The 24,481-nt window shown below is 32.2% G+C and overlaps 1 protein-coding gene across 1 annotated transcript in view; it reads right to left on the minus strand.

Moving 5' to 3' along the window:
• Nucleotides 1-24,481, minus strand: part of LOC149414955 (voltage-dependent calcium channel type A subunit alpha-1-like) — a 268,503-nt gene that overhangs the window by 59,100 nt on the left and 184,922 nt on the right. Inside the window, exons 25-28 of the mRNA XM_089643350.1 lie at nucleotides 20,798-20,908; nucleotides 7,849-7,932; nucleotides 6,442-6,630; nucleotides 1,972-2,063 (exon numbers count right to left, since the gene is read on the minus strand). Coding sequence (XP_089499476.1) covers nucleotides 1,972-2,063; nucleotides 6,442-6,630; nucleotides 7,849-7,932; nucleotides 20,798-20,908 — 476 coding nt within the window. The remainder of the gene's footprint in view (nucleotides 1-1,971; nucleotides 2,064-6,441; nucleotides 6,631-7,848; nucleotides 7,933-20,797; nucleotides 20,909-24,481) is intronic.

A 24,481-nucleotide genomic window follows, 5' to 3' on the forward strand; every position in this document is an offset into this window, starting at 1 on the left:
ATTTCCATACAGGATTATCTCTGTACCGCAGTCTCCAGTGTTAATTAGCACATATCATTATTATTGTCAATGTTCTACAGAGTGGCACGACACATAATATTCTACTGTTAAATTACTTGAAGTCTATACAACCATTATTTCTACACATCAATAAGTCAAGTTAATAAAAGGAGGGAGTTCAGGTTCAAACAATAATAACCAATGGTTAAGTGAACAATTTAAAGCAAGTTGCAGATGCTCTAAGTTTAGTGTGATCGCCCAATATACCAATATTCATCACTTCATATCTGCATTACATATTATTGGATACAGATCAGTGGTGGATATTTTGCTTTGTATGGGAGAGATGATCACCCGGCTTAACAGAGATTAAAAGTGAAATAATATATACAATTAGCTCCTTCACGCATTTATTATCTCTAATATGAAACTATTTAATTGTTTTTAAAGTCTTTGGCAAAAATAAAGGGTGTATTAAATGTACATAACCTTACTTTTTACGCAAACACTACAATCGTTTTTTAATAAGAGAACCGTGCTTTTATAAGATAATATAATATGCATACATACACGGTGTACAGAAACTCGTAGTACAAGCAGGAAACTGATGAATCTACATCACATTATTATAAGTTTTTTTGATTTGAGCTTTCGTTTTCGAGTAAATCACGTTGGAATTTTTTAGGTCAAATTTGCAAAAATCGGTCGATAGTGAGTTAACCCTTAACTACCTACCCCCGGACTCACAGACATCAGCGATAAAATTATTTGAATAACTAAGCATGCACACATCTTTACATTTCGTAATTTCTCCTCACCACCGGCAGTGCCGCGCCTGCACTCGTCGAGGACACATGTGCATTTGGTGAATAAAATAACTTCTGTCACAGGTCTGAGAGACCGGGGGTAAGTAATAAGTTTTAATTGCAATTTTGTAATCTTTTATTGAAATTTGTGTGTTCATGTGTAAGATGATTATCGAATTTATGAAAATTAGTAACGAGAAGTTCCTAATTCATTTTCCTTTGATCATGGATCCCATCTTCCAAATGTGTTAATTTTTTACTTTTTTCTTGAGTTTATGAAGAGATTTAACTATGTATCTAAGATATACCTTGGGAACAAGGCTCAGATACCCGGGAAGGCATACTGTAGAACCAGAAGACATAGCCACATATCCAATGTCAACCCTGGTGAACTTTATCAAAGGAACCAGGCGTCTGTTAAAGGAATGAGGTAAAATGGGAATAGCACAATGGGCCTATGGCCTAAGTGCTCACGGGAACCTTACGTCAACCTTCTCCCATAATAAAAAATAAATACTGTTGATTTTTTATATTGCTACAATTTTAATATATAGTAAAGTAGTTTTATTTCAAATTATCTCTCACTGCCATAGATTTTTTTTACGAGAGTATTATATCACCAATGTCTCACAGACCGAGGGCAGATATGGGTTAATATCAGCTGTTAAATGTATTTTCAAATGTGTTGTAGCGTAGAACAGGCTGATAAAAATTTTTTTAACTCATTAGTTGGCGAAAAAAAATTAAAATAAAAAAAATCGAATTGCTCAAAATGAAAAAAAAAGTTTTTTTTTTTTTTCTATGTGATGTAGATTCGCCGGTTTTCCGCTTTTAGTATGAGTTTCCATACACTGTTTATTGAACATATAGAAAGTAATACACACTTGATATATGCAGTATGTAATAAAGAAGTAAAGGAACTAATCGTACATGCATTATTTCATCTCCCCGCCATTCCGACACTGTAAAGTAAGGTAATTAGTGTCAGTGTACTGTGGTCTACGGATACATATACGGGTCGTATACATATATATATATATAACTACTGTCAACTGTATAAACAACATGGCCGCCACGGCAATTCACATCAGCAACAAGACAACAGACAGATGGCGGCCATCAACCAAAACCCAGCCGCCGAGACCGTGCCCGACCGGCGTCTCACCGGAATAAGAGAAGGAGTGCGCCGAAAAATGTCTGAAAGTTGTTATGGCGGTTGAGGGCCTCAAACGGGTCAGAGTGAATGTTGCCAAAGACCTGTTAGGATGATAAAACGGGTCAGAATGTTGCCACACACCTGATAAAGTTAGCTAATTCGTTGATAAAATCAAATATTACCTTCTCGCTGCAAATTAACCTAACCTAAACTAAATTTGTTGGGTTGATAAAACGGGTCAGAATGTTGCCACACACCTGATAAAGTTAACTAATTCGTTGGAAAAGTCAAATATTACCTTCGAGCTGCAAGTTAACCTAACCTTAACTAAATCTGTTGGGATGATAAAACGGGTCAGAATGTTGCAACACACCTGATAAAGTTAACTAATTCAATGAAAAAGTCAAATATTACCTTCGAGCTGCAAGTTAACCCAACCTAAACTAAATCTGTTACGATGATAAAATGGGTCAGAATGTTGCCACACACCTGATAAAGTTAACTAATTCATTGAAAAAGTCAAATATTACCTTCGAGCTGCAAGTTAACCTAACCTTAACTAAATCTCTTGGGATGATAAAACAGCTCAGAATGTTGCCACACACCTGTCGGGAAGATAAAGCTCATCTGTTGAAAAAATCTAATAATACCTTTCAGTTGCAAGTTAACCTAATCTAATGTAAGGTCATAATGTTGCCACACACCTGACAGGATGAAAAAGCTCTCTAATGTGTTGAAAAAGTAAAAAAAATTACCTTCCCGTTGCAAGCTAACCTAACCTAACCTATAGTTCTGTTGGGATGATAAAATGGATCAGAATCTTGCCAAACACCTGTCGTGGTGTCAAAGCTCTCTAATTTGTAGAAAAAGACTAATATAACCTTTCTGTTGCAAGTTAACTTAACCTAACCAGATGATAAAATGGGTCAGAATGTTGCCAAATACTTGTAAGGATGATAAAGCTCTCTAAATTGTTGAAAAAAGTCAAATATTGCCTACACGTTGCAAGTTAACCTAACCTAACCTAAATTTGTTGGGATGTTACAAACGGGTCATGTTGCTTCACACCAGACCTGTTGTGATGAAAAGATCTCTAATTTGTTGAATAAGTCAAATATTAACATCCCGTTGTTAGTTGACCGAACCTAACCTAAATCTGTCGGGATGATAAAGCTATCGAATTTGTTGAAAAATTCAAATGTTACATTCTAATTGCAATTTAACCTAACCTAACCTAACCTATAGATCTGTTGATATGATAAAAGCTTTTGCTGTAGTCACTCTAACTATTCAACTCTCTCTTTTTGAAAATGTCAAAACATTCCTGTTTCAACTTTACCTAACCTTCCAGTTGCAAAGTTCAAAAACTTCTACTGACTTACATAATTCCCCAAGGAATTTTTTTCAAAAATTATGTTAGAAATTTTTTAATAAATTTATGTAAGTAGTTAATTATACGCATTTAAACAAAAATTACTCAATGAATAATTTTCCATTGGGAAACATTTCTCTAATGGTTACCTGTCAAAAAGGTTTCGATCTGTGCTTGATTTTATTTGTCGATTATATATATATATATATATTTTATTTTCAATGTTTCTGACGTTCACCTTTCAAGGGTGTTGTTCTAGGCCATCATTTCAAATTATGAAGAGAGAGAAGGCGAATTTGTATACATATTAATTTTTTTAAATGGACAATTTTAATAATCATTGTGGAAGATTGGAGTCTAGTTCAGACTTAGAAGAGATGAGATGTTAAAAAGAGGGGAGGAAATTTGAATAAAGCTTGATAGAAGAGAGGACATTTGTTTAGAGAGGGACAACCCAAAATTAGGTGACCTAAAGTTCCCACTTCTAGATCACTAGAAAGTATAATTTGGGGAGTCAAGAATATATTTTTTTAATGGAATTGTTGAAACCACGGTTTTGACGGGATAGTCCTTTGTATCGAGGCATAGCAGGCTCCCTTGACTAGCAATGTGCCAATACACTGCCCAAACATTGCAGGATCTATCTTTGAGAATGGAAAAAATGTCAGAAGGGAGAATGTGGTTTGTGAGGGTAACAACAAGGTTGGATGCTCGACCTTGAGGTTCTCACTATTATTCTCGACAACTAACGCCATTTATGGGTAATCTAATATCTAATGCCATCCATGGATGAACTCACACACTAATATCAAGGATATTACAGTTTGTTGAAAATTTAAAAAAATAATTTATTTGTTTTAATTTTTGTATAAATTTTGTAGTCTTTTTTTAATGGTCTCCTAGTTAATGATAAGAAGTATGGCTATGCTATACATTTATAAGCCGTTCTAACTAAAAATACGAATTATTCAACTTATTATCATTCTATAATAATAACATGTATTAAAAATACTTATACCTACCCTCAGTACTAACTTATTTACTTACCTACTGTTAAAATAACCTAATAATTATTTGGTATTTTTATGTAATATCTACAAAAATGTAAGGGGGATGTTAATTGTGTTTCATTCCGCTAAATCATAAAATTTTCCGTTTTTTACTAATGAAATATAGATTTTTCTAAATGATGAGATATCTACATAATGTATTGAATAAAATCACATGGGAGTTCTATCTATGTAAAAAGGGGAATTGTAGACGTATAATATCCATAAATCAACTAATGTACGAAATTCACTAGTAAACCCTATAAAAGTAATGAACCTACAAGAATAATGGGGTATTTTCACACCTTTAAAAGTTATTGGTTCCAATTGGCTACAACGTTATTATGACATAGAAAAAGCCACCAGCTGGTAAGACGGCTGTCACTAACGTCGATTGGCGTCAGATCAACGCCGCCGAATTCATAAATCTATATTTATAAATGTTTTTGAAACGTTTTTCAAGAATAAAAAAAACAGTGAAAATACCCTATTACAATACATAGATATTTTGACACATTGTATACTAAACATAGGAACCTAGTGTATAATAAATAAAATACAATATAATATTGTTAATTAATTAAAAATAAAGAAAACACATTTTCATAAAATTGAGTAATAATTATTACAATAAAGTGAGTGTAGATTTTGAAAATAAAAATAGTATGGGACTTTGCTGATTTTTGGTGTTTAAAATTTTAAATTGCATTTTTCTGTTCGTAAAATGAAAGAGTTTTTCATCTGCTTTCAAAAACAGTATTTCATTTTGAAATACACATTAAAAACAGCGAATCTATTTGAAATTGAATGTAAAGGGGGAATATTTTGTGACATGATATTATTTTTTTTGTCTATGCCTGAGGGGTTATAAGATTAAAAAATGCTCGACAGTAGTTAAAACATTGAACAGGAAACCGATAGAAGTATATTGTCCCAAGTAAGGTTAAATTTCCCTTACTTCCAGAAAAATTGATTCAATGTTTTATCTTCAGCAGATAATCAATTTCATTGGCATGTCTGAGTATACTACAAGTTGAAGTGTCTTGCGTATATGTTGGCGGCATCAATTTTCTGTTCAATGAGTGAATAAATTTTTCATGAAATTAAATATTTATTGGATTAAACAAAAAAATATTTTTTCATAAAAATATAAACAAATATATATATGTAATATAATTTAAGGTTTTCTGCATTATGTGTAGCAGTTAATAACAAAAAAATTTAACACAAATTGGGAAACTTTGTATTATTAAAAACTTGTTTTATTTATTATCGTTTTAGGGCCAGTCGTTTGAAAGACAGTCGCATTTGACATTTTTACAAATCTTCGAATTTTTTGACATTTTAATGGTCCGCGTTAAACTGCCGATTCTCGGAGGGACTAAAAAATATGTGCGGCAAAACTGTGTACCGTAATGAAAGCGAGGCTGTTGTAATCGTAATAAGTAAGATTAAGAATGGACGCTTCCTCGGTTTTGAGTATGTAGAGCAGATAAACGAAGAAAGAAGCACAAGGATAATAATGTACGATGGCACGAACATGTTGATCAAATACTTGAGACGGGTCATGTCAAGAGAATAAGAATAACAGAAAAATAGTTTGTGTTATCGTCATTTATTTTTGGAGTATTATGTCGTGTTGAGCTAGCTCCTTCTTTAGCAAACATTTCGGACAGCGTAAGTGTCCAACATCAGGGCAGATGTGCGATTGAAGTGTGTGCGTGTAGATTCGATACCGTGTTGCACACTCCAATCATTTAAGGGCTGGTACTTCAGTATACTTAGTTAATTTTAAAATGGTTTCCGGCGTTTAGTTTTAGATACCAAAAACTATTACGTTTGACACTGCGATTTCGTGTTAGTTAACGTGGACCTTTCAAATGTCAAAATATTAAAAATAATGTTGATCGTCGATTGTTACCATGTCAAATTTTTAAAAATGGTAAACACAATCAGATAAAATTGATTCCACAGTAGTTTAACGAACGAGTTTGATTGCATGGAGATACAAATTATGTAAACAAATTTTAGAATGTATATGATAATTTCGAGACATACCTGCATTCCGATAATTGCGTAGATGAAAAACAGCATTGCGATTAGGAGACAGACGTACGGCAGTGCTTTAAAACTCTGGACAAAGGTCCAGAGAAGGATGCGTATAGTATACCCTTGTCTCAGCAGTTTTATGAGGCGGGCGGCGCGAAATAACCTCAGAAATCCCACGTTGAAAAGTGAATCGTGCGTCTGGAAAGTACGACAATTCAATATTACGGAAACATATTCATAATAAAAAATAGAATGTTATAAATCACAGATAATTAATTCTGTTGGATTTGAAGGAGAGGAATTGTTGAGAAGGAAAAAATTCTGGAGATCAAAGGGTCTTCTTCAACCGGCATCTTCCAATCAGGTCCGCCACGCAGCTGATGAGCAGAAACATCCGCCAAGTCCTGGACAAACCTCACCCCATGAACCTGATAAGTCACCAAACATAGCTTGCCGCTCGGGGTGATCTATAACCAGAGGTGTTGGTTATACAATGAATGGATCCACGGCGATATTCATTTTCGCCTCTTAAAATCAAGTGTTGCAATGATCTACAAATTCCAAATAGGGCATTACTAATAAAGTGTTTTAAATTTTATACAACTGATAAACAACCATTAATTTAGGTATGATAAATGGTTGTTAGTAAGGGGGACAGTGTTTAGATTATGGAAATATGTTTTACAGTGTTTTTACTTGGTAAAATATGTTCGGCAATGGATATGCAGTGTTTGGTTGCATACAAATATTGGCTCACAGCCACAAAGGAGACCCCAGATCAGATTTTTTAAAAGGTGAGTAGGTACACTGTATGTCCAAAAATGCAATAAAACCATAGACGTCCAAATTGATAGACTAGCTCATCAGGGAAAGGGAAACAAACCAAGTTGCATGGAGGGGGCGTGACCGTATCTCTTTATGTAATTTGTATCGGTATGTGAATCTGACCATATAAAGGCAATTCACATTGTAATATCAGTTCCTGTCTCAAGAACTGAATATTTTGTTACACTATTTAGTTATAAGCACTTACAAATGGGTTATAATTTACCCACCTCACACATTTTTTGTGTTGCTACGCAACTCGATTTGAAGGCGGTTCGGTACTTTGAATTTTTTTTAAAAACATTTCAATCCTGCGCAGAAAAGTCCCACAATGGACTGCGCTGCAAACTATTGTCTTTCCTTAGCCAACTTTACTTTTCTGCGCAGGAACTGGTCATTTCAATGTGCGCTCTTCGGCGGTCGACGTACGACTGATGTCGTAGATTATTCAAAGCATTTTTGAACCCTCCTGATGGTTAGGGCAAGGATTAGGATGATGAATACTAATTTTATAAAAAAATTGCATATACAGTATTTTACCTGGGGACAATCATGCTATACATGTATAGATAAGATTTCTAAATAACTTACGCCTATTTCCTGAATCAGGGCATCAATTATACTCCCCAACACCGTCACAAAATCAAACGTATTCCAGGGATCTTTGAAGAAATTCTGTAACATTGTACAAACAACATGAGAACACGGGATAAAGTACGCTAAAGATATACCACCAGATGCCACCACTAACTATGTATGTTATTTGATTTTAAATTAAGAAAATTTATGGGAAATCAATTGAGCAATTAAATAATTGATTTTAATACAAAACAAAAAAAGTTGTATGTAGCCCTTTATAACAAAATTTAAAAAAACTGACATAATTGAGGTAGATGCATACTAAATTAAATTAAGATTTTTTTTTAAATAAAATAGATACATATTATTTTGGAAGAGATTATTAATTAAAAGTTAATCTTTTGCTATCAAGTGGCAATCTGTTGTATACATTTTTGGTTTGTTTTTGTTTCATAATGGAATATGGAATGATGCTGATGAAAATATATTTAAAGAAAGAGAAAGTGATACAATAGAAAAATGGTTGATAATTTTGAGAAAAAGCATTTTGGATTTGCGGGGTGACATTTTGATACATTTGGGATTTAATCATAAAAATAATATATTTCTAATTTTGAACTATGAGAACTATCTATGATGTCTAATAGATAAGTAGGAACTACAAAAAATGACTCGTACTTAGAGATGAATATGTTTGTGCTAGGTAATGGTTTTAAAATAATACAGAAAACTTGTTAAAATAATCACAGACACAGTAAGAACTAAATATTTTTTTATACTATGTGTTATTACTAGAGTTATTTTGAGTAAAAAAAATGAATTGATAAAATAAATAAAAAATTATCAAGCATATTTTGACTAAAAATTATTTAATTGATTTATTTTAAATGTAATTTAGAAATAAAAGGTTTTTTTAAATTTCCAATGAGAGTTTAAATTAGTACGAAATATGATATATTTAAAATGTTAATGAAAATAAAAGAAAACTCGAAATAAATAATGGAAGAGAAGAATTTTGATAGCAGTTTTTGAAAAAAAAAAATAAATAATTAAAATATTGTTAGGTTCAATGAGGAACATCAAATTTTTCTTCTCTAATGAACGTATTCTTATTTTGAAATTTGAGCGGTCCCTGATTTTTGGCCCGTTTCGGCTTTTGATCAATTTGTGATCACCTGTAAAGCACAACGAAATGTTGTTGTTATTGTTTTAAATGTTGTTTTTCAACAATTAGTTCAAAATCTGAAATGGCCCGAGAGTCGGAATTTGTGGACCATTCAAAATGGTGCTGATCGTCGATTTCATTCTAATCTAATGCAATCGAATTTTAAATACCACAGTGTAAGTGAAGGAAATGAGAAAAGATTGAGTAAAAGATTAAATTTAAATATGAAAAAATGATTATCGTCAATCCTGAGAAATTAACCTTTACAATGCTGGACGTTTAATGCAATCTACCACACGACGCGGCACATTTGATACAATGCAGTGTTTTTATGCTATGGTAAACGAGCAACCTTTTAAAACAATGTCTTGCCGGCAAATTACTTCCGTCAAGATTTTCGTATTGTAGTGTATTGCCTATTTTTGTCAACTTGTTGCCTTGTCTTGACGGTGAGTTTGCTCGGCTACCGATATAACGACAATAATTCTGGGCCTATTTATCTATTTCCTACTCGCTCTGTTACGTATGTGCATCGCTGTTCGCCACCTACCCGATACCGAAACTGTAATTATAATTTCGAACGCGATTAATATTAATAAAAGATTTAGCAATTTAGCAAGTTCTTGCAGGAGATCATTTTATGTGTTGCGAATTTGTTATTATGACAGTACTGACGGACAACATCTTGCTCTGCAAGACTATTGACAGCCAAGACAATTGTTCGGCAACAGGCAATAATAAGCGATTTATCTTGCTCGTTTACCAGCACTTGTAGTGGTACTTCATGTATCATATATGCAAAATCCGCGTATGAGAACAGCCGCCAATGAATCACATTTGCAACACCAGCATAGAAAAGGTTAAAGTTAAGAATTGTGCATCAGAGCTAGTTTAGTAGCGAAGAGTTTTGAAAATATTTTGATGTTCCTCCTTTAATCTTTAATAGATACAACTCTGCCTTAAAGAGAGTCATGATTGTTACCTTGCATCCGAATGCGATCAATTTCAGCGTTGTCTCGATCATGAATAGAAGGGTAAAGGCAAGATTCATGTAGGACAGCGTGTCGATGAGAATAAACGGGGCTTCATGGAACTATTGGCGGAGAAGGGGCGGGAAAAATGCCACCGAAGCGTTAGTTATTGTGGAAAATAGCTTAACTTTTATCGGGAGACGAATTCACTCTATTCACGCACGTTATGATGTTAATATTATTGTCTTATGTTTGTCATTGTGACTACAATTGATGTTTCAACTCGTTAACACTTTGAATGTTAACTTTTGATGACGAGGATATGTACAAAAAATGACTGTATAATATTGTGTTGAGTTTTGTAAGTAAAATGTTAAAAAAAAAACACAGAAGAGAAAAAAGAGAGGTTCGTTGGAGAAATTCAAATGTACAATTGTCATCAAGTAATCAATAAGCATCATTTTGTTTTTTTGACATTTGAAAGAACAAAATTGCGATTCGATAACACTGTTACATTTGATAATCAGTGAAATAACTGGCCCTTAGTTTCGTGGAGGGCTCGAACTCTGAAGTGAATTTGAATTTTTAAATAAACATTCGGCGCATTCTTAAATAAACTTCGTTAAGTAATGTAATAATGTTGAAACGATATTGTGTAATTGAAGGTTAATAAAAACACGACAGAATGATATTTAGCAGTAGTAGGGTTAAGTTTTTAGTCAAAGTGCTAGCCAAGACATTATTTCACTAACTTGTCGACATCAAAATGAGACAAAAATTATTGTTTAAAGGCAAAAAATTAACATCACAATCATAACGGAGGTGGAAAAAATGGCAACATTTTGTGACATGTTTAAAGATAGATTATGAACCAATTATTAACATGCATACAGAGATTAATAATTGAACACAAAAAAACGTGTGAATTTATCTGATGACTGACAAATGCTTTCAAAATCAAAAAAGAAGTAAACATTTTTTTAAATTTTATGTTGTGCACATCTTGTCACAAAAAATATTGCCATTTTTACACAAGGACGTGAAAACCTTTTGTTCTTTTCAGTTGGTATTTTTGTGGTGACCTCTTCATTTGTTTCTTGTATTTGTTGTTTGATGGTACGGGTAACGTTAAATATACGTGCAACACAAAAATGCAAAAAAATTGTAACAATTTCAAACTGGTACCAAGTTGATCAATTTTTAAATGGTCACCCTAATTAACCCTCAGAGTACATGGTACTGTTGAATATATGTGTATGTATAGCTGGAGAGACTGAAATCCCCAATTGGGGTAGGAGATGAGGAAGAGTAAGGTGGGGAAGTCAGATCTGGTCACCGTTGGCGGGCGATACTGACAGTATCTTCCACTCTGGAACTTGCCGCAAATATATTAAATTTATTTTAAATTAATAAATTGTGAAAAGAAACAAATTAATAAAGTAAGATTTGAACCCACTACCTCTGGATTTGTAGCCAAGGATCGTAACTGCTCAATCACGGAGGTCGTAGAGAATTATATTATTTTGAAACAATCAAGTTAAGAAGACAAGTGAAGAATTTTCGGAAACTTTCCCTTTAATTCAAACATTAACCGTTCATTTAAATTGTTTCAAACAAAAGTCAAACAGTTATTTTAAAAATTGGATTTTTGGAGAGAAAATAGGAGTTAAAGTGGGAAAATAAACTCCGATTATCAAAACATTTCGAATCTTTTACATTTTAATGGTCCCCGGTAAAATGCCGATTATCAGCTCGTTTAAGCTTTTGATCAAATTGTGATCAGCTGACAAACATAACAACATAACCATTGTGCTTGTTAGGTGATCATAAATTGATAAAAAATCGAAACGAGCCGAGAATTGGAATTTAACGTGGACCGTTCAAATGTCAAAAAGATAAATGGTGCCAAATGCCATCAAATATAATGGAATTTGAAATAACCCAGCTGACAGATTTGAATTTTGAAAAATGTTACATTTTTGTTATTTGTTTTTGGGGTTTTCAACCCATATACAAAGAAACTGTATGAAGAATAAGTTCAGAATTGCTTGCGCTAAATATTGCTTTGGAAAATTCTTTTTATTTCATGTACGCAGCTTCTCTGACGACTTTGGAATTAAATTATCTACGATTTTTTGGCGTGTAATTTTTTCTCATGGCCACGGACGTCACCATAGTCAACTGGTCAGTGGAAAATTTTTTAAAAATGATCGAAAATTTTCTTGTAACTTATGTCATCATATCTCGTACTTTTGAAATTGTTACTTTTTTTTTTTTTAAATGACATCAAGACAAATTACAGCATGCAGAAAAACTTTACAAACCGGCTAAACAAATTATTGATTATTATTTTGTAGCAACAGAATGCTCACATTTTTTTGGCTCAAATCGAAAATATTTTAGAATAAACATGTTACAATTTAATTCAATATTTAAGACCTTTCTTAGGGTCTCAAATCTTTGGCAAAATAAAAAAAAAATATATATTGTTGACATATTGATATTAAAAATATTTTATACTAACCTTAACGTATCATGCAAAAGCATTAAAAAAATATTTCCCAACACATAAACATGGTTGTTTTTAAGCACACAACATAAAAAGTAAGTATTAAAAAAAACATGGAAAAATATTGAATTTATAAAAAATATATACATGTTTTTATTTTTTAAGAAAGACAAACATTCACAGGTCATGAATAACCTGACATTAATTTGAAAATCTCTTACTACCACCACAGTAAGCGGAAAATATCGCTTTTATTGTGATGGAGGACTTAGTCAGCCGAGGAATTGAACTCATGACGCTTGGGTGGGACCCAAACGCGTTGCCAACTCAGCCACTGACCAGCATTAATTATTGAAGATAGTATTATTATAATTTATACTTAATCTACAATAATTAATCCGAATTAATTTAATTTCAATGTTTTTCCATAGTTGTAGACATTTAAAAAAAAAAAATAAGTAGATCAAATGTGTTCTAGTTAAAAAAAAACAGTCTACAATAATAGTTATATAGGTAAATGCTTTGAAAATCAAATATTATGTAAATATTGAGAAAACCACACATGAACATAATATATGATTGATTCTTTACGGAATATATGTATATTTACATGAATACAAATTTAAATATTTTACTGCAAATAGATTATGTACCTTTAGTGGCCATTTTTTGTAATAATAATACTGAATTTTAATCTCTCGTTTGCCAACCTTAAGAAATCTATCAAAAAATCATTTCTCTGTATATACACGGTGTCCGGAAACTCGTAGTACAAGCGGGAAACTGGAGAATCTACACCACATGGGGAACCCAAATAAACATAAAGTTTTTTGATTTGAGCATTTTCACAAAAAAAAAAAAAAAACCAAAAAAAAATATTTTTCCGCTATTTTAGGGTTAAAGTTTTTTCTGGTGTTTAGGGTTGAACAACAGATGTTTTAACCCTGCAGAGCAGAAATATTTTATGATTACACCGGATTAAATGAAGGGTGATTTCAAAATAATGCTTCAAATCCGAGTTTCTTCATTTGTTTTACTTTCAAATAGTTTTAATTAGTTGGGTACTTTGATCTTCAGTAATAATTTATAAGAATTTGATTAAAAAAAAAAAAAAAAAAAAAAAATCAACTTCTAACTCGATTTACTCGATAACGAAAGCTCAAATCAAAAAAAAATATACTACAAAATCGACTCCAAATGTGATGTAGATTCACCAGTTTCCCGCTTGTACTACGAGTTTCCGGACACCCTGTATAATATATACTATTTTTATAAATATTTAAAAACATTTTCTGGTAAGACAGTATAATTTACAAAAACATAATTTTGCAAAAAATAAGTGAGTTATTACAAATTAGATTCAGCTGGCGCATGGCAAAAATTTATTATTGGCGACAAAAAAGTTAATGAAGTGATTTTTTCAGTCTTAATCTATCTTTTTTCAACGCAACTCATCCCGCTATGCGGCATGCTTTGACGCAATGTTTTAGTGTAAATTCGTAGATCACAATATAGGCGACAGCCGCGAAAGTAAGGTTAGAACACATTTTAAGTTTTACCCAACAATTTATTGAAATCTATATGTTGATATATTATTCAGGTGTGACCAACTATAAAATACATAAATACAAAATTAAATAATAAATAATATAGTTAATAAACATTAAATCATGCGTGAGGAAAGGGCATGCACATGCAACATAGAACGTAGAATGTCATGCGACTTATGCCGTATGCAGAAACATGCAAAGTAGAACATAGAACACCAATACAGTCAGAAGCCATGCTAAGCGCATTCCCGTGCCGCATGCATATGTTATCATAATAAGGGGTTTCATGCGGGGAGAACTAGACTCAATTACAAGGACAATTCTCTGTTATAAGGAAAATAAATTCTCAATTACAAGGACAATACATTATCAATTACAAGGAAAATTCTTAAAACTCAATATGGATGATACTCAGTTATAGGGAATTTTTAAAATCATTACATATTACTAAGGGTTTTATTTATGAGGACAATAAAATTTATCTAAATTATTATAGGGTAAATATTTAATTACAAAGTTGAAGGACATTTTTTTTCAATAATTATTTACTGTAATAATTCTCAATTTATAGTTTCATCATAAATTATTCTCAATTTAACCACTTGAGTAATAAATACCCAAATTTGGGTAGCACCGCCAATTGCCTTGAGCGACAACTACCCGAATTTCGGTAGCAAATTTTCATGGAGATTTTTTTAATCAAATCTAATAAGCAGGGAAACATACAGGGTGTCCGGGGAAAAAGTACGCTAACTTCAGGGGTGATTCTACATGATAGTACAAGTAAAAAAAGATACATGATTTTTTTTGAGATTCTAAAGTTTTAAGGTAGCTTTTAGGTTAAAAAGTTGATTTGTTTGTGTGGGAAAATAAATATTCTTCTACGGAAGAAAAAAAAATAAACATTAGATTTTCGAAAAAGTTATTAATCTTTTTTATTTCTACCATCATGAAGAATTAACTCACAGTTAGCGCACTTTACCTGCAGATACACTGCAGGTTGATTCATTGGCTTTAAACCACAGTAAGCAGTTTATATGTTTCCATATGATCGCGGCCGAATCTTAAACTTGGAAACTCTATCACCCAAGTGGTTAAAGAGAAGTACGTCGCTTATTAAATATTTTCAGTAACAAAAACCATCCATCTGATAATGAATCAGTTAAAAGTTTTCCATTTTGAGTATGAATCCTTAAAAAAATTGATTATTCTTGTAATTTAGTCTGTAAAATCAAATGCTATTTGATAAGTAAATCGAAATGCACATATACAATTGAATATCATAATAAACCATTCAATATTAAGGAAGGTACAGGTAAAAAGGGATAATAATGAAATATTATAAATTAAAATAAACCATGATATAAACACAGGAATGGTATGACTTAATATCTAGATATGTAAATAATTCATCACTTACCAGATCTTCTTAAAATTACACAATTACATATTTTCCAGCAGAGTCTAAATGATCATTTAATTTAATAAGTATTTAGCATCTTTGGACAAAATTAAAGACATTGCAGGAACTGCGATACAAGACATCTTAAAGTTAAACGCAACGCAAGATATAATCTACAGGTGGCGTGAATTATTATTTTTAAATACGCTTCTTGCAAGTTGTGCTTTAAAATATTAAGACAAATTATTTATCTGCACCCGTACACACGCAATATGAATAAATAGTTTTATCCGCATAAAAACTCAATTCTTTCAAGAGAGGCATACAAATACAATATTGGATTGAATCACCGATACAATATTGTATTTGTATGCCTTTATCGAAAGAATTGAGTTTTTATTCGGACAAAACTAATTGTTTATATACATATTGCATATCTACATGCGCAAACAAATATTTCAAATATTTTTACCGTTGAATTCTAACGAACAGCAAAAACGTGGCTAAACTGAGAAATTATTGTGTATTTTTTTTATTACTATGCCGTGTTGCGCTTCTCCTTTCTTTAGACAACACTTCGGAGAGAGTTACAGTGATCATCATCAGGGCGGATGTTTAGATTGTGTTGAAGTGTGTGTTTATGTATGTGGAAGTGATAACGTATTGCGCGTGTTAATTCTATTAGGGCCGGTACTTCAGCACAAAAATTAGTTAAATTAATGTGGTTTTCGGCATTTAGTGTTTCAGCCGCTGGTGTTTACGCAATTGAAATCCATACAAACCTCATTAATATTGATAAAAGTACTTGATGGCTACATCGAAACTAAACGCCGAAAACCACATTAAATAAATTAATTATTACGCTGAAATACTGGCCCTAAGAGGATTAATACTCGCAATACGGTATCACATAAATACTTCACATCTGCCCCGATAATGGAGACTGTAATGATCTTGGCATAATAACCCAAAAATTTATCACAATAATACTTTTAGCCGTAAAAGTCTAAAATCATATTGAACTTAGAAATGTTTATAAATCAATTATTGTCTCTCATCCAATTTGTGAAATGTCTTTAATTAAAAATATTATTGTACTTACTTGCATATTTCCATGGAGATGTTTTTCAAACATAATTTAAAGTGATTGCTAAGTGGTTAAATATTATATAGACATTGTTAACATAAAATATTATGTAATTTTCTTTACTAATAAGTTATTAAAATTTATTATTTACTAGCCGAAGTCTCGGCATTGCCCGGGCTTTACACAAAGTTTATCGAAACATAATGTAGACAGTTTTAGGTTTGTTTTGAAGATCAAGTGTGGAAAATTTCATCAAGCTAGGAATTAAAGTGTAGATTTAAACGATATAAAAATCAATTCCACGCCGCCCACCCAGTGTCCGCCACGCGGCAGGACGACCGTCCGCCACTAAGCACAGACAATCTCCTTTATTTAAATAGATGAATGTACTATTTTTAAAGACAATTAAAAGTGTATATACTGTAATGTACTTACTGAAACAAGTAATACCTATCATATAATTGATTACTTATAAATAACTACAATAATGTACTGTGCACTCCTCTTCCAAACAAAAGCTAACGCTTCTATGGAAGAGTAGTATTCAAATCTTTTAATATGTATTTCTATGTAAGTATCTCTAGCTATATAAAGGAGGAAACACAGATGCCGGCAGATTGTACTAAAGCCGAGCTGTTGAACTCGAGAACAAGTCGTAGAAACAATCTGTTTTCATGTGACAAATTTTAATGTTAACCGTGTGCGCGTTTGGTGTATTTTCCGACCGTGCAATGGTGCAGTAGGAATCAACGATTCTAGTCCCCCGGAGCATATTCCATTGAAATGCGAGGAAAACAATGTGAAAATAAAAATGAATAGAAAAGTTTAATTTTTAAAATCGTATTTTTAAACATTTATTTATTTAATATGCATCTAATTAGAATATATTTTATTTTTAGATCAATTTTTTTGTCATTGGCGTAAACACCTAAATCTAATACAAAAAATACATCACAAAAACACTTAAAATACAAATATATAATAATGTTCAATGCTGAATATTTATTTTTCAAAATCAAGAAGATTCTGCCAGAGGTATTAATAGTTCACAGTCCATTTCAAAATAAATTATAATCAAATGGCGGTATATTTTATACCATCATAACAAATTAATACGCCGTTTCTCCGTAGGGGTAGGCAGTGAGGTTAGACCGACACACAACTCTGTCTTGCTACACACTCCTTGCTTCAATCACATTCAAAATCATACATAAAAATAAGAAAACACAATATTTCGAAAACATTGTAAGGGAATTTGTAAGAAAATTATTGTAAGGTCACTTCATCATGTTTATACAATAAAAATTATGAAAAAATAACAAACATTACATTAATGGTGCGAATTGGGAATTATTCCCTTTGGCTAGTTTCAGTATTTTATTCATGGCATCCATATTTGAGACAAACTGAAAAGAATTATTATTTATTTTTCTGACGCCGATAAATTTGTGATTACTATTATTACCAGTTCTGTACCGTTTGTTAGTCACTCTTATAGAATCGTCTGTATGTTTGTTTACTCTAATTTATTTTATAAAAACATAAGTTTGTTTCTACTTTGTAAATGTAGTTAAATGTAACTAACTTTGAGAAAAAAAATCTGAACTTTTCATGGCCAAGATATTCTTTGGATGAAAGTCAAATTTATAGAAAAAAAAATCACATATTTCTGCATGATAGAAAAAATCACGTATTTCGGCATGATAGAAAAAATCACGTATTTCGACATGATAGAAAAAATCACATATTTCGGCATGATAGAAAAAATCACAGATTTCGGCATGATAGAAAAAATCACAGATTTCGGCATGATAGAAAAAATCACAAATTTCGGCGTGATAGAAAAAATCACGTATTTCGGCACGATAGAAAAAAATACTTATTGAAGACAATATTAACGAAACTCCCAATCGAAAGATTTGAAGCAGAAAAGACAGAAAATATTTTGTCGCATTTAGGAAATTTTTACTGTTCTTTCTGTTTCCATCCACTCTACGAGTGAAAATCATCTAAGCATCTCTTTCTTAACCTCATTCTTTGCATTTACATTAACCTCGCAAACTTTTCAGATCTCTTCTTTAGTAACACAATCTTACACAGTGCGTAAACGTCAAATTTAAACATATGTTCTTTTTGGAATTGAATTTTCCAGAGTCAAAATTCTTACCCCATTCCCACGGACGGCAGTTGACTTAATACCGTCATGAAAACATATTTATTTTAAAATGGACGGTCAAAAACAAATATAATAAAATAGCCAAATAAAGTAAATGAGCTTCGCAACAAGAAGTGAATGCACAAATGATTAATTAATTACTTACTGTATAAGTTAATATAATGACAATCAATTGAAAGGAATGCAGTGCAGTGCAATGCATTGAATAAGAAAAAATAAACACTTAAAAATGTTAAAACAAATACATACTTAATATAAGTTTAACGAAGAAAAAAGAAAAAAAAAGTGTTAAATGTATAATTTTGTTAAAATAAAAAAAAACTTTAATTTGCTCCGCCCATCGACTTTTAATATAAAAGCTCCATTGAGTTACAAAATTTGCAGAGACGATCTTCTCATAAAAACATATCTCCTCGTTTCAAAAATAAGTTGTAATATTATTATTTACGGTTATTTTCGGGCAAACATTTTGGGGTTACGAATAACCCGACAGTATCTGAATTCATCCAAATACCATCGTTATAAGCTGTATATGTTGCTTGTGCAATGATGGAGGAATCAGCTAGAGGATTGGACCCATTGTTTTGTAAAATTAATTAAATTAAATCGCAGAAAATTATTGTAAATTAGAATACAATTTAGGTATTTTGAGTTTGTTTTTTTACCAAAATTTACTGTTTTTCTTCGAGAGCTTATAGTCAAACAACGTTATCTATATCTTAAAGTCAATCAATTTTATCTACAAAGAAACATACCAATAATTCGAGGAAAAAGGTCAAACAACGTTATCTATACATAATAACATTGTTTGATTTTAAGTCGTCCAATTAATGGTATTTTTTTGTTGTTGTAGATAGCATTGTTTGACATCGAGACCTAGAATTATTTATTATCTACAAAAAAACATACCAATCATTCGAGAACAATTCAAACAATATCATTTATAAAAAAAATATACCAATACTAATTTTTTTTTTGTAGATAATATTATTTTACTTTGAGACCTTAAATAATTTAAATTTTTTTTTAAATTTAAGTAACGTTGTTTGGCATTAAACCCTTGATATGTACCGAAATTTTTAGTAAAAAAATTTATACTTTTGACATTGCAGTAGAACATTACAAAATGAAATACTATATTTTTAATTGAAAACCCTTACAATAAACGAATATGCTAACCGGTCACCACAACCAAACCTTCGTAGTGGCAACATAAACAGTTTAAGTATATCTGCTTCGACGACAGCACAGTTGGGCCGAAACTTGTCGACAACTTGCTTTAAATTAAAGCTGTTATTTAGGAAAACAGTGTTCATACAAAGTAGACAGTCCCCTCAAATAATGTATACTCAGAGGTGCTAATAACAACCCTCCACACTTTCAACCAAATTAACGTAAAAGTTTAGCGCAAGTGATGATAATTCAATCGAAAATATAATCAACATTAAATCGTATTAAATAATGTAACTCTTTTACGCGAACATAAATCATTGTCTATGTTGTAATTTCTATCATATTCGACGAACGAATGAGTTAGCTAACCGAATGATGTTGTGCATTTTAAACGTTATGAATATAAATTTATATAACCCTGACGAAGGTTCAGGGTGAACCGAAACCGGTTGGTTTTATATATTGAAAAAATATACAATAAAGTGCTATTAAAAATAATGTTATTTTATTTTAATTATTATAAAGAATATAACACTGTGTCTTCCATACAAATTTGAATAGGAACTAATGTTTTATTTTTTCTAATAGCCCAGGAATCTGCTTAATTTACAATTGCCTAACATCGTAGATCTCAATCCCATTTGAATTTAATAAACATTTTTTTGAATTAGAAATTTAAGCCCCGATTAGGTAAATATTCGGTTCAAGTAACCAGTCCACGAGGCATTTCTCGTGTTCTTCTTTGTTCTATGACCATTATAAATGTATTGTTTTAATCTTCGATTGAACGGAAGATTTGGCACAACTTTTAAGTGTTGAATTTGGTCGCTAGCGCGAAGGGTTGTTGAAGTCTACAAATTTAGGTAGAAAAAAGATGGATATAGCAAAAGGACTAATTGAATTGGTCGCTTTATCCAGTAATACTTACTTTAACCCCGTAAGCCACTATTTTCATGACAGTTTCCACGGAGAACATGCCCGTGAAGGCGATGTTGGAGTATTTCAAGACTTGTGTGTACATTTCATGTTGTTTGTTATACTGTGACGATTAGACGACAGGTGGCGCCAGTGTGCAATCAACACGCCCATTAACGGGCGTCAGAAAAGAAATCAAACAAACAAAATTCGTTAGAAAAACGTCCACGCTGTGATTGTGTGTCGAAGATGTTATAAATATTCCAAAAAATAAATCTAAAATTGGTACATAACGTAAATTAATGAATCCATCAAATAAAACATCTATGAAAGGGCTAAAAAAATTATAAGTTGCAGGCGAAGAAAATGCATCATTCTTTTAATAAAAAAAATCAAATTAAAAATTGTTATTTGACCGTCGAAGTATTGAGCCATTTTGCGATCCTTCCTTCTTTTTGAGACTACATTACGTATAGCCTTGCAGCATCATCATCAAGGTATTTATGTAGATTGTACTTCATTTATATGGCCATGACCTGGGTTTAACAGTCGTTAACTCTTCCAAACGAGGATATTGTCATGGTCATTGGACGATATCACTGCTACACAAATAAAAAAGACGTTTTTCTAAATTCTAAAGCTGTATCTTGATGATGAACACTGCAAGGCTGTCTGAAAAGTTGTCTCAATAAGTAGGAGAAAGCGCAGAACGCCTCAATATCCCAAAAATTAAATCGGCCGTGAAACTCTTAAATCATAATTTCTTAGTTATAAATGGCGTGCATTTTTGTGTGTGCATTAATTAGGGATGTTCATTCACAGTATGATGGGGGATAAGTAACACACGTTGGTAGCAATACTCTTTTAATTGGTGTTTCATTCTCATAACAGTGGCTTAGCAGTGATAAGTGATTTCGAGGGATCACGAGGGAAAGTAATACAAAACGACATCCATTCGGGAAGCCAAATGCCATTCGGGTTAAAGTATAATCAGCGGATGCAGCATGCAAATAATAAATAATGACATGCGATGGAAACATGCACTTTAATTATATAAGTGAGAGGATAAATTAAAAGTGCTAAATTTATAAAAATCCACTAATCTATTTCTCGAAACATTTATATCTCATTTAAAATTGATTTTGAGTATCAGGTGACAAGGATTATATAAATTATATTTTTAAATAATTAACTAGTCTGACTCCGCTTTTTAAGTACTTAACTTAAGTACTTATGTATAATATGCAGAGTGACATATAATTATGGTCATGAAGTCCAGTTAGAAGGAGTGATAATTATTCCTAGTGGATAATATAGTTTTATTCTCTCTATTTCTTCAATTATTTTTTATGTGAGTACTGCTCAAGAGTCTCAATGGCTCCAAACTACGTCGTGTAATATTTTGAATCGAGCCGCTATCAATAACACACCTTACGTAGATGGCGATAAGGCTTAAGGCCTATACATTATTTTTTTCCGGGCTTATAAAAAGACTTATCTAAAAAAATACTCGATTATTTCAAAGGCCAGGATGTATTCTACTCGCAGTATTTAATTAAAGCATCGGAAACATTTCTAGACGACCAAATTTTCAAACCAAAAACACATGATTTTAAATTACTACGTAGTGCATCGCCTTAAGTGAAAGATCTTGTTTGTTAAGCACTTATGGCCATGTTTTAGGAGTGACTTATAAAGTCTACTAGAAGGGGTGTTACTAATTCCTTGTGGCTTGTTGTTTAGCACTTATAGCCATGTTTTAGGAGTGACTTATAAAGTCTACTAGAAGGGGTGTTACTAATTCCTTGTGGCTTGTTGTTGAGCACTTATGACCATGTTTTAGGAGTGACTTATAAAGTCTACTAGAAGGGGTGTTACTAATTCCTTGTGGCTTGTTGTTTAACACTTATAGCCATGGTTAAGGAGTGACTTATAAAGTCTACTAGAAGGGGTGTTACTAATTCCTTGTGGCTTGTTGTTTAGCACTTATGGCCATGTTTTAGGAGTGACTTATAAAGTACTAGAAGGGGTGTTACTATTTCCTTGTGGCTTATCACCATACTGACATATTGTCTGCATTTCACATTTAGTTTGACACTCTTTGTGATGTAAAGCAGACAGATCTTCAGGAGGTGGTGAACATTTAGCAGGGATTCATCATCACAAGGACAGGTGTCGCTGTCAATAATTTTTAAGATAAAACTTCATTGCATCTCTGCAGTGTTCTGAATGTGAAGAATTCGGTCAATTGAAAGCTCAAGCTAAAACATTTTTTAATGTTAATATCACACAGTACTTAACGTTGAGTACCTGTTATCCATATCCGGTAACTAAAGCCATTTCAAGCAACATTTTGATTAACAGGTCGATACTGAGTGTATTTTCTGCTCTTTTACTGAGTTGAAATTTAGCTATCATTGTTCCCATATCTCCTTTACAATTCTAGCATTTTCAACGCAATCTATGCCATCACACGCCACGTTTTGACAATGTGTATTATTTGCTTTAGTGAAACTTCATTGGTCTCATAAACGACATCATAGGGATAGCTGCCGATGGATCATATGTGAGACGCTAAGGTTCATAGACCGCTTGGCATAACTTAGAGGAAAGCAAGTTATCACAGGGACAGTTGTTTTCATATCAATTGCTGTACCGACTGTACCGAACTCTAGAAGCCAATGTGCACTAATGCGTTTGCGTCTATCACCTTTATGGAGGAATTTCCCAATATCGCTGACGAAGCAGTCGAGTTAAACAGAGGGCGATAGAACATGAAATACATTCCATTTCTGCTGACACAATCTGGGAGTTCAGTAGAAGCCAACCTCATTATGTGAAGAGTGGAACAATGTATTTGTAGTATATATGTAGTACACAATATTAGTTCATGAAGTTAAGTTGATATTATTCTGTCTATAAACGAAATCGTCTTGTCATTTCTCCACACCACAGCCAGACGGCTACTGGCGTCAGGATAATACGGAGCCACAACCATAGTCTGACTCCTAAAAGCTATCGAGGAGCAAGATCGATGATCCTTTCAATTACATTATGATCCTAGAATTTAGTTATGTTACTACCTTAGGACTAACAGCTCAATTTTAACATGTCACACCTGAGGTAAAATATGTTTCACTTGTCGAGTAACTACTAGGTATGTATTAAGAAAATATAATATAAGTATTGAGACTGGGTGCTACATAAAAAGCGATAAAATAAACTGAAGCATGCAAGACAATATAAACAAAAACAAAACAAGGTGATCGAGCAATTGGTTGCGGGATTTTTCCATAGACAAAAACTGTGGATGAAACAACAATCTTGCATCAGCCATTTTGTGCATAAACAATTATTAGTCATCAAATTGATTAAATATGGGTGGGAACGTGTCAATATATCATTCACAATGCGCACAAAAGTACACGGAATTCATTCCAAAGACTGACACAAATATATACGGCATTCCAACACAAAAAACCACATAAAAATGCCCTCCTAAAGTAAAGTGTTTATGTTTTGTTGTGTACGCATTAAAAGTGTCAACATGTTGTCTTCAATTACCAATAATCAGTAATCACTATGTTATGTTTGTGTGTAAACATCAGTTTTTTTTCTTCATTAGTCTGCATGCAAAAGACTGTTTGTTTTTTTACAATATTATAAAAAGAAGAAACATAGTATTTTAATTAACAAT

The sequence above is a fragment of the Hesperophylax consimilis genome, chromosome 19, assembly GCF_061612785.1.
Source record: "Hesperophylax consimilis isolate HC1 chromosome 19, BYU_Hcon_1.0, whole genome shotgun sequence".
Lineage (NCBI taxonomy): Eukaryota > Metazoa > Arthropoda > Insecta > Trichoptera > Limnephilidae > Hesperophylax > Hesperophylax consimilis.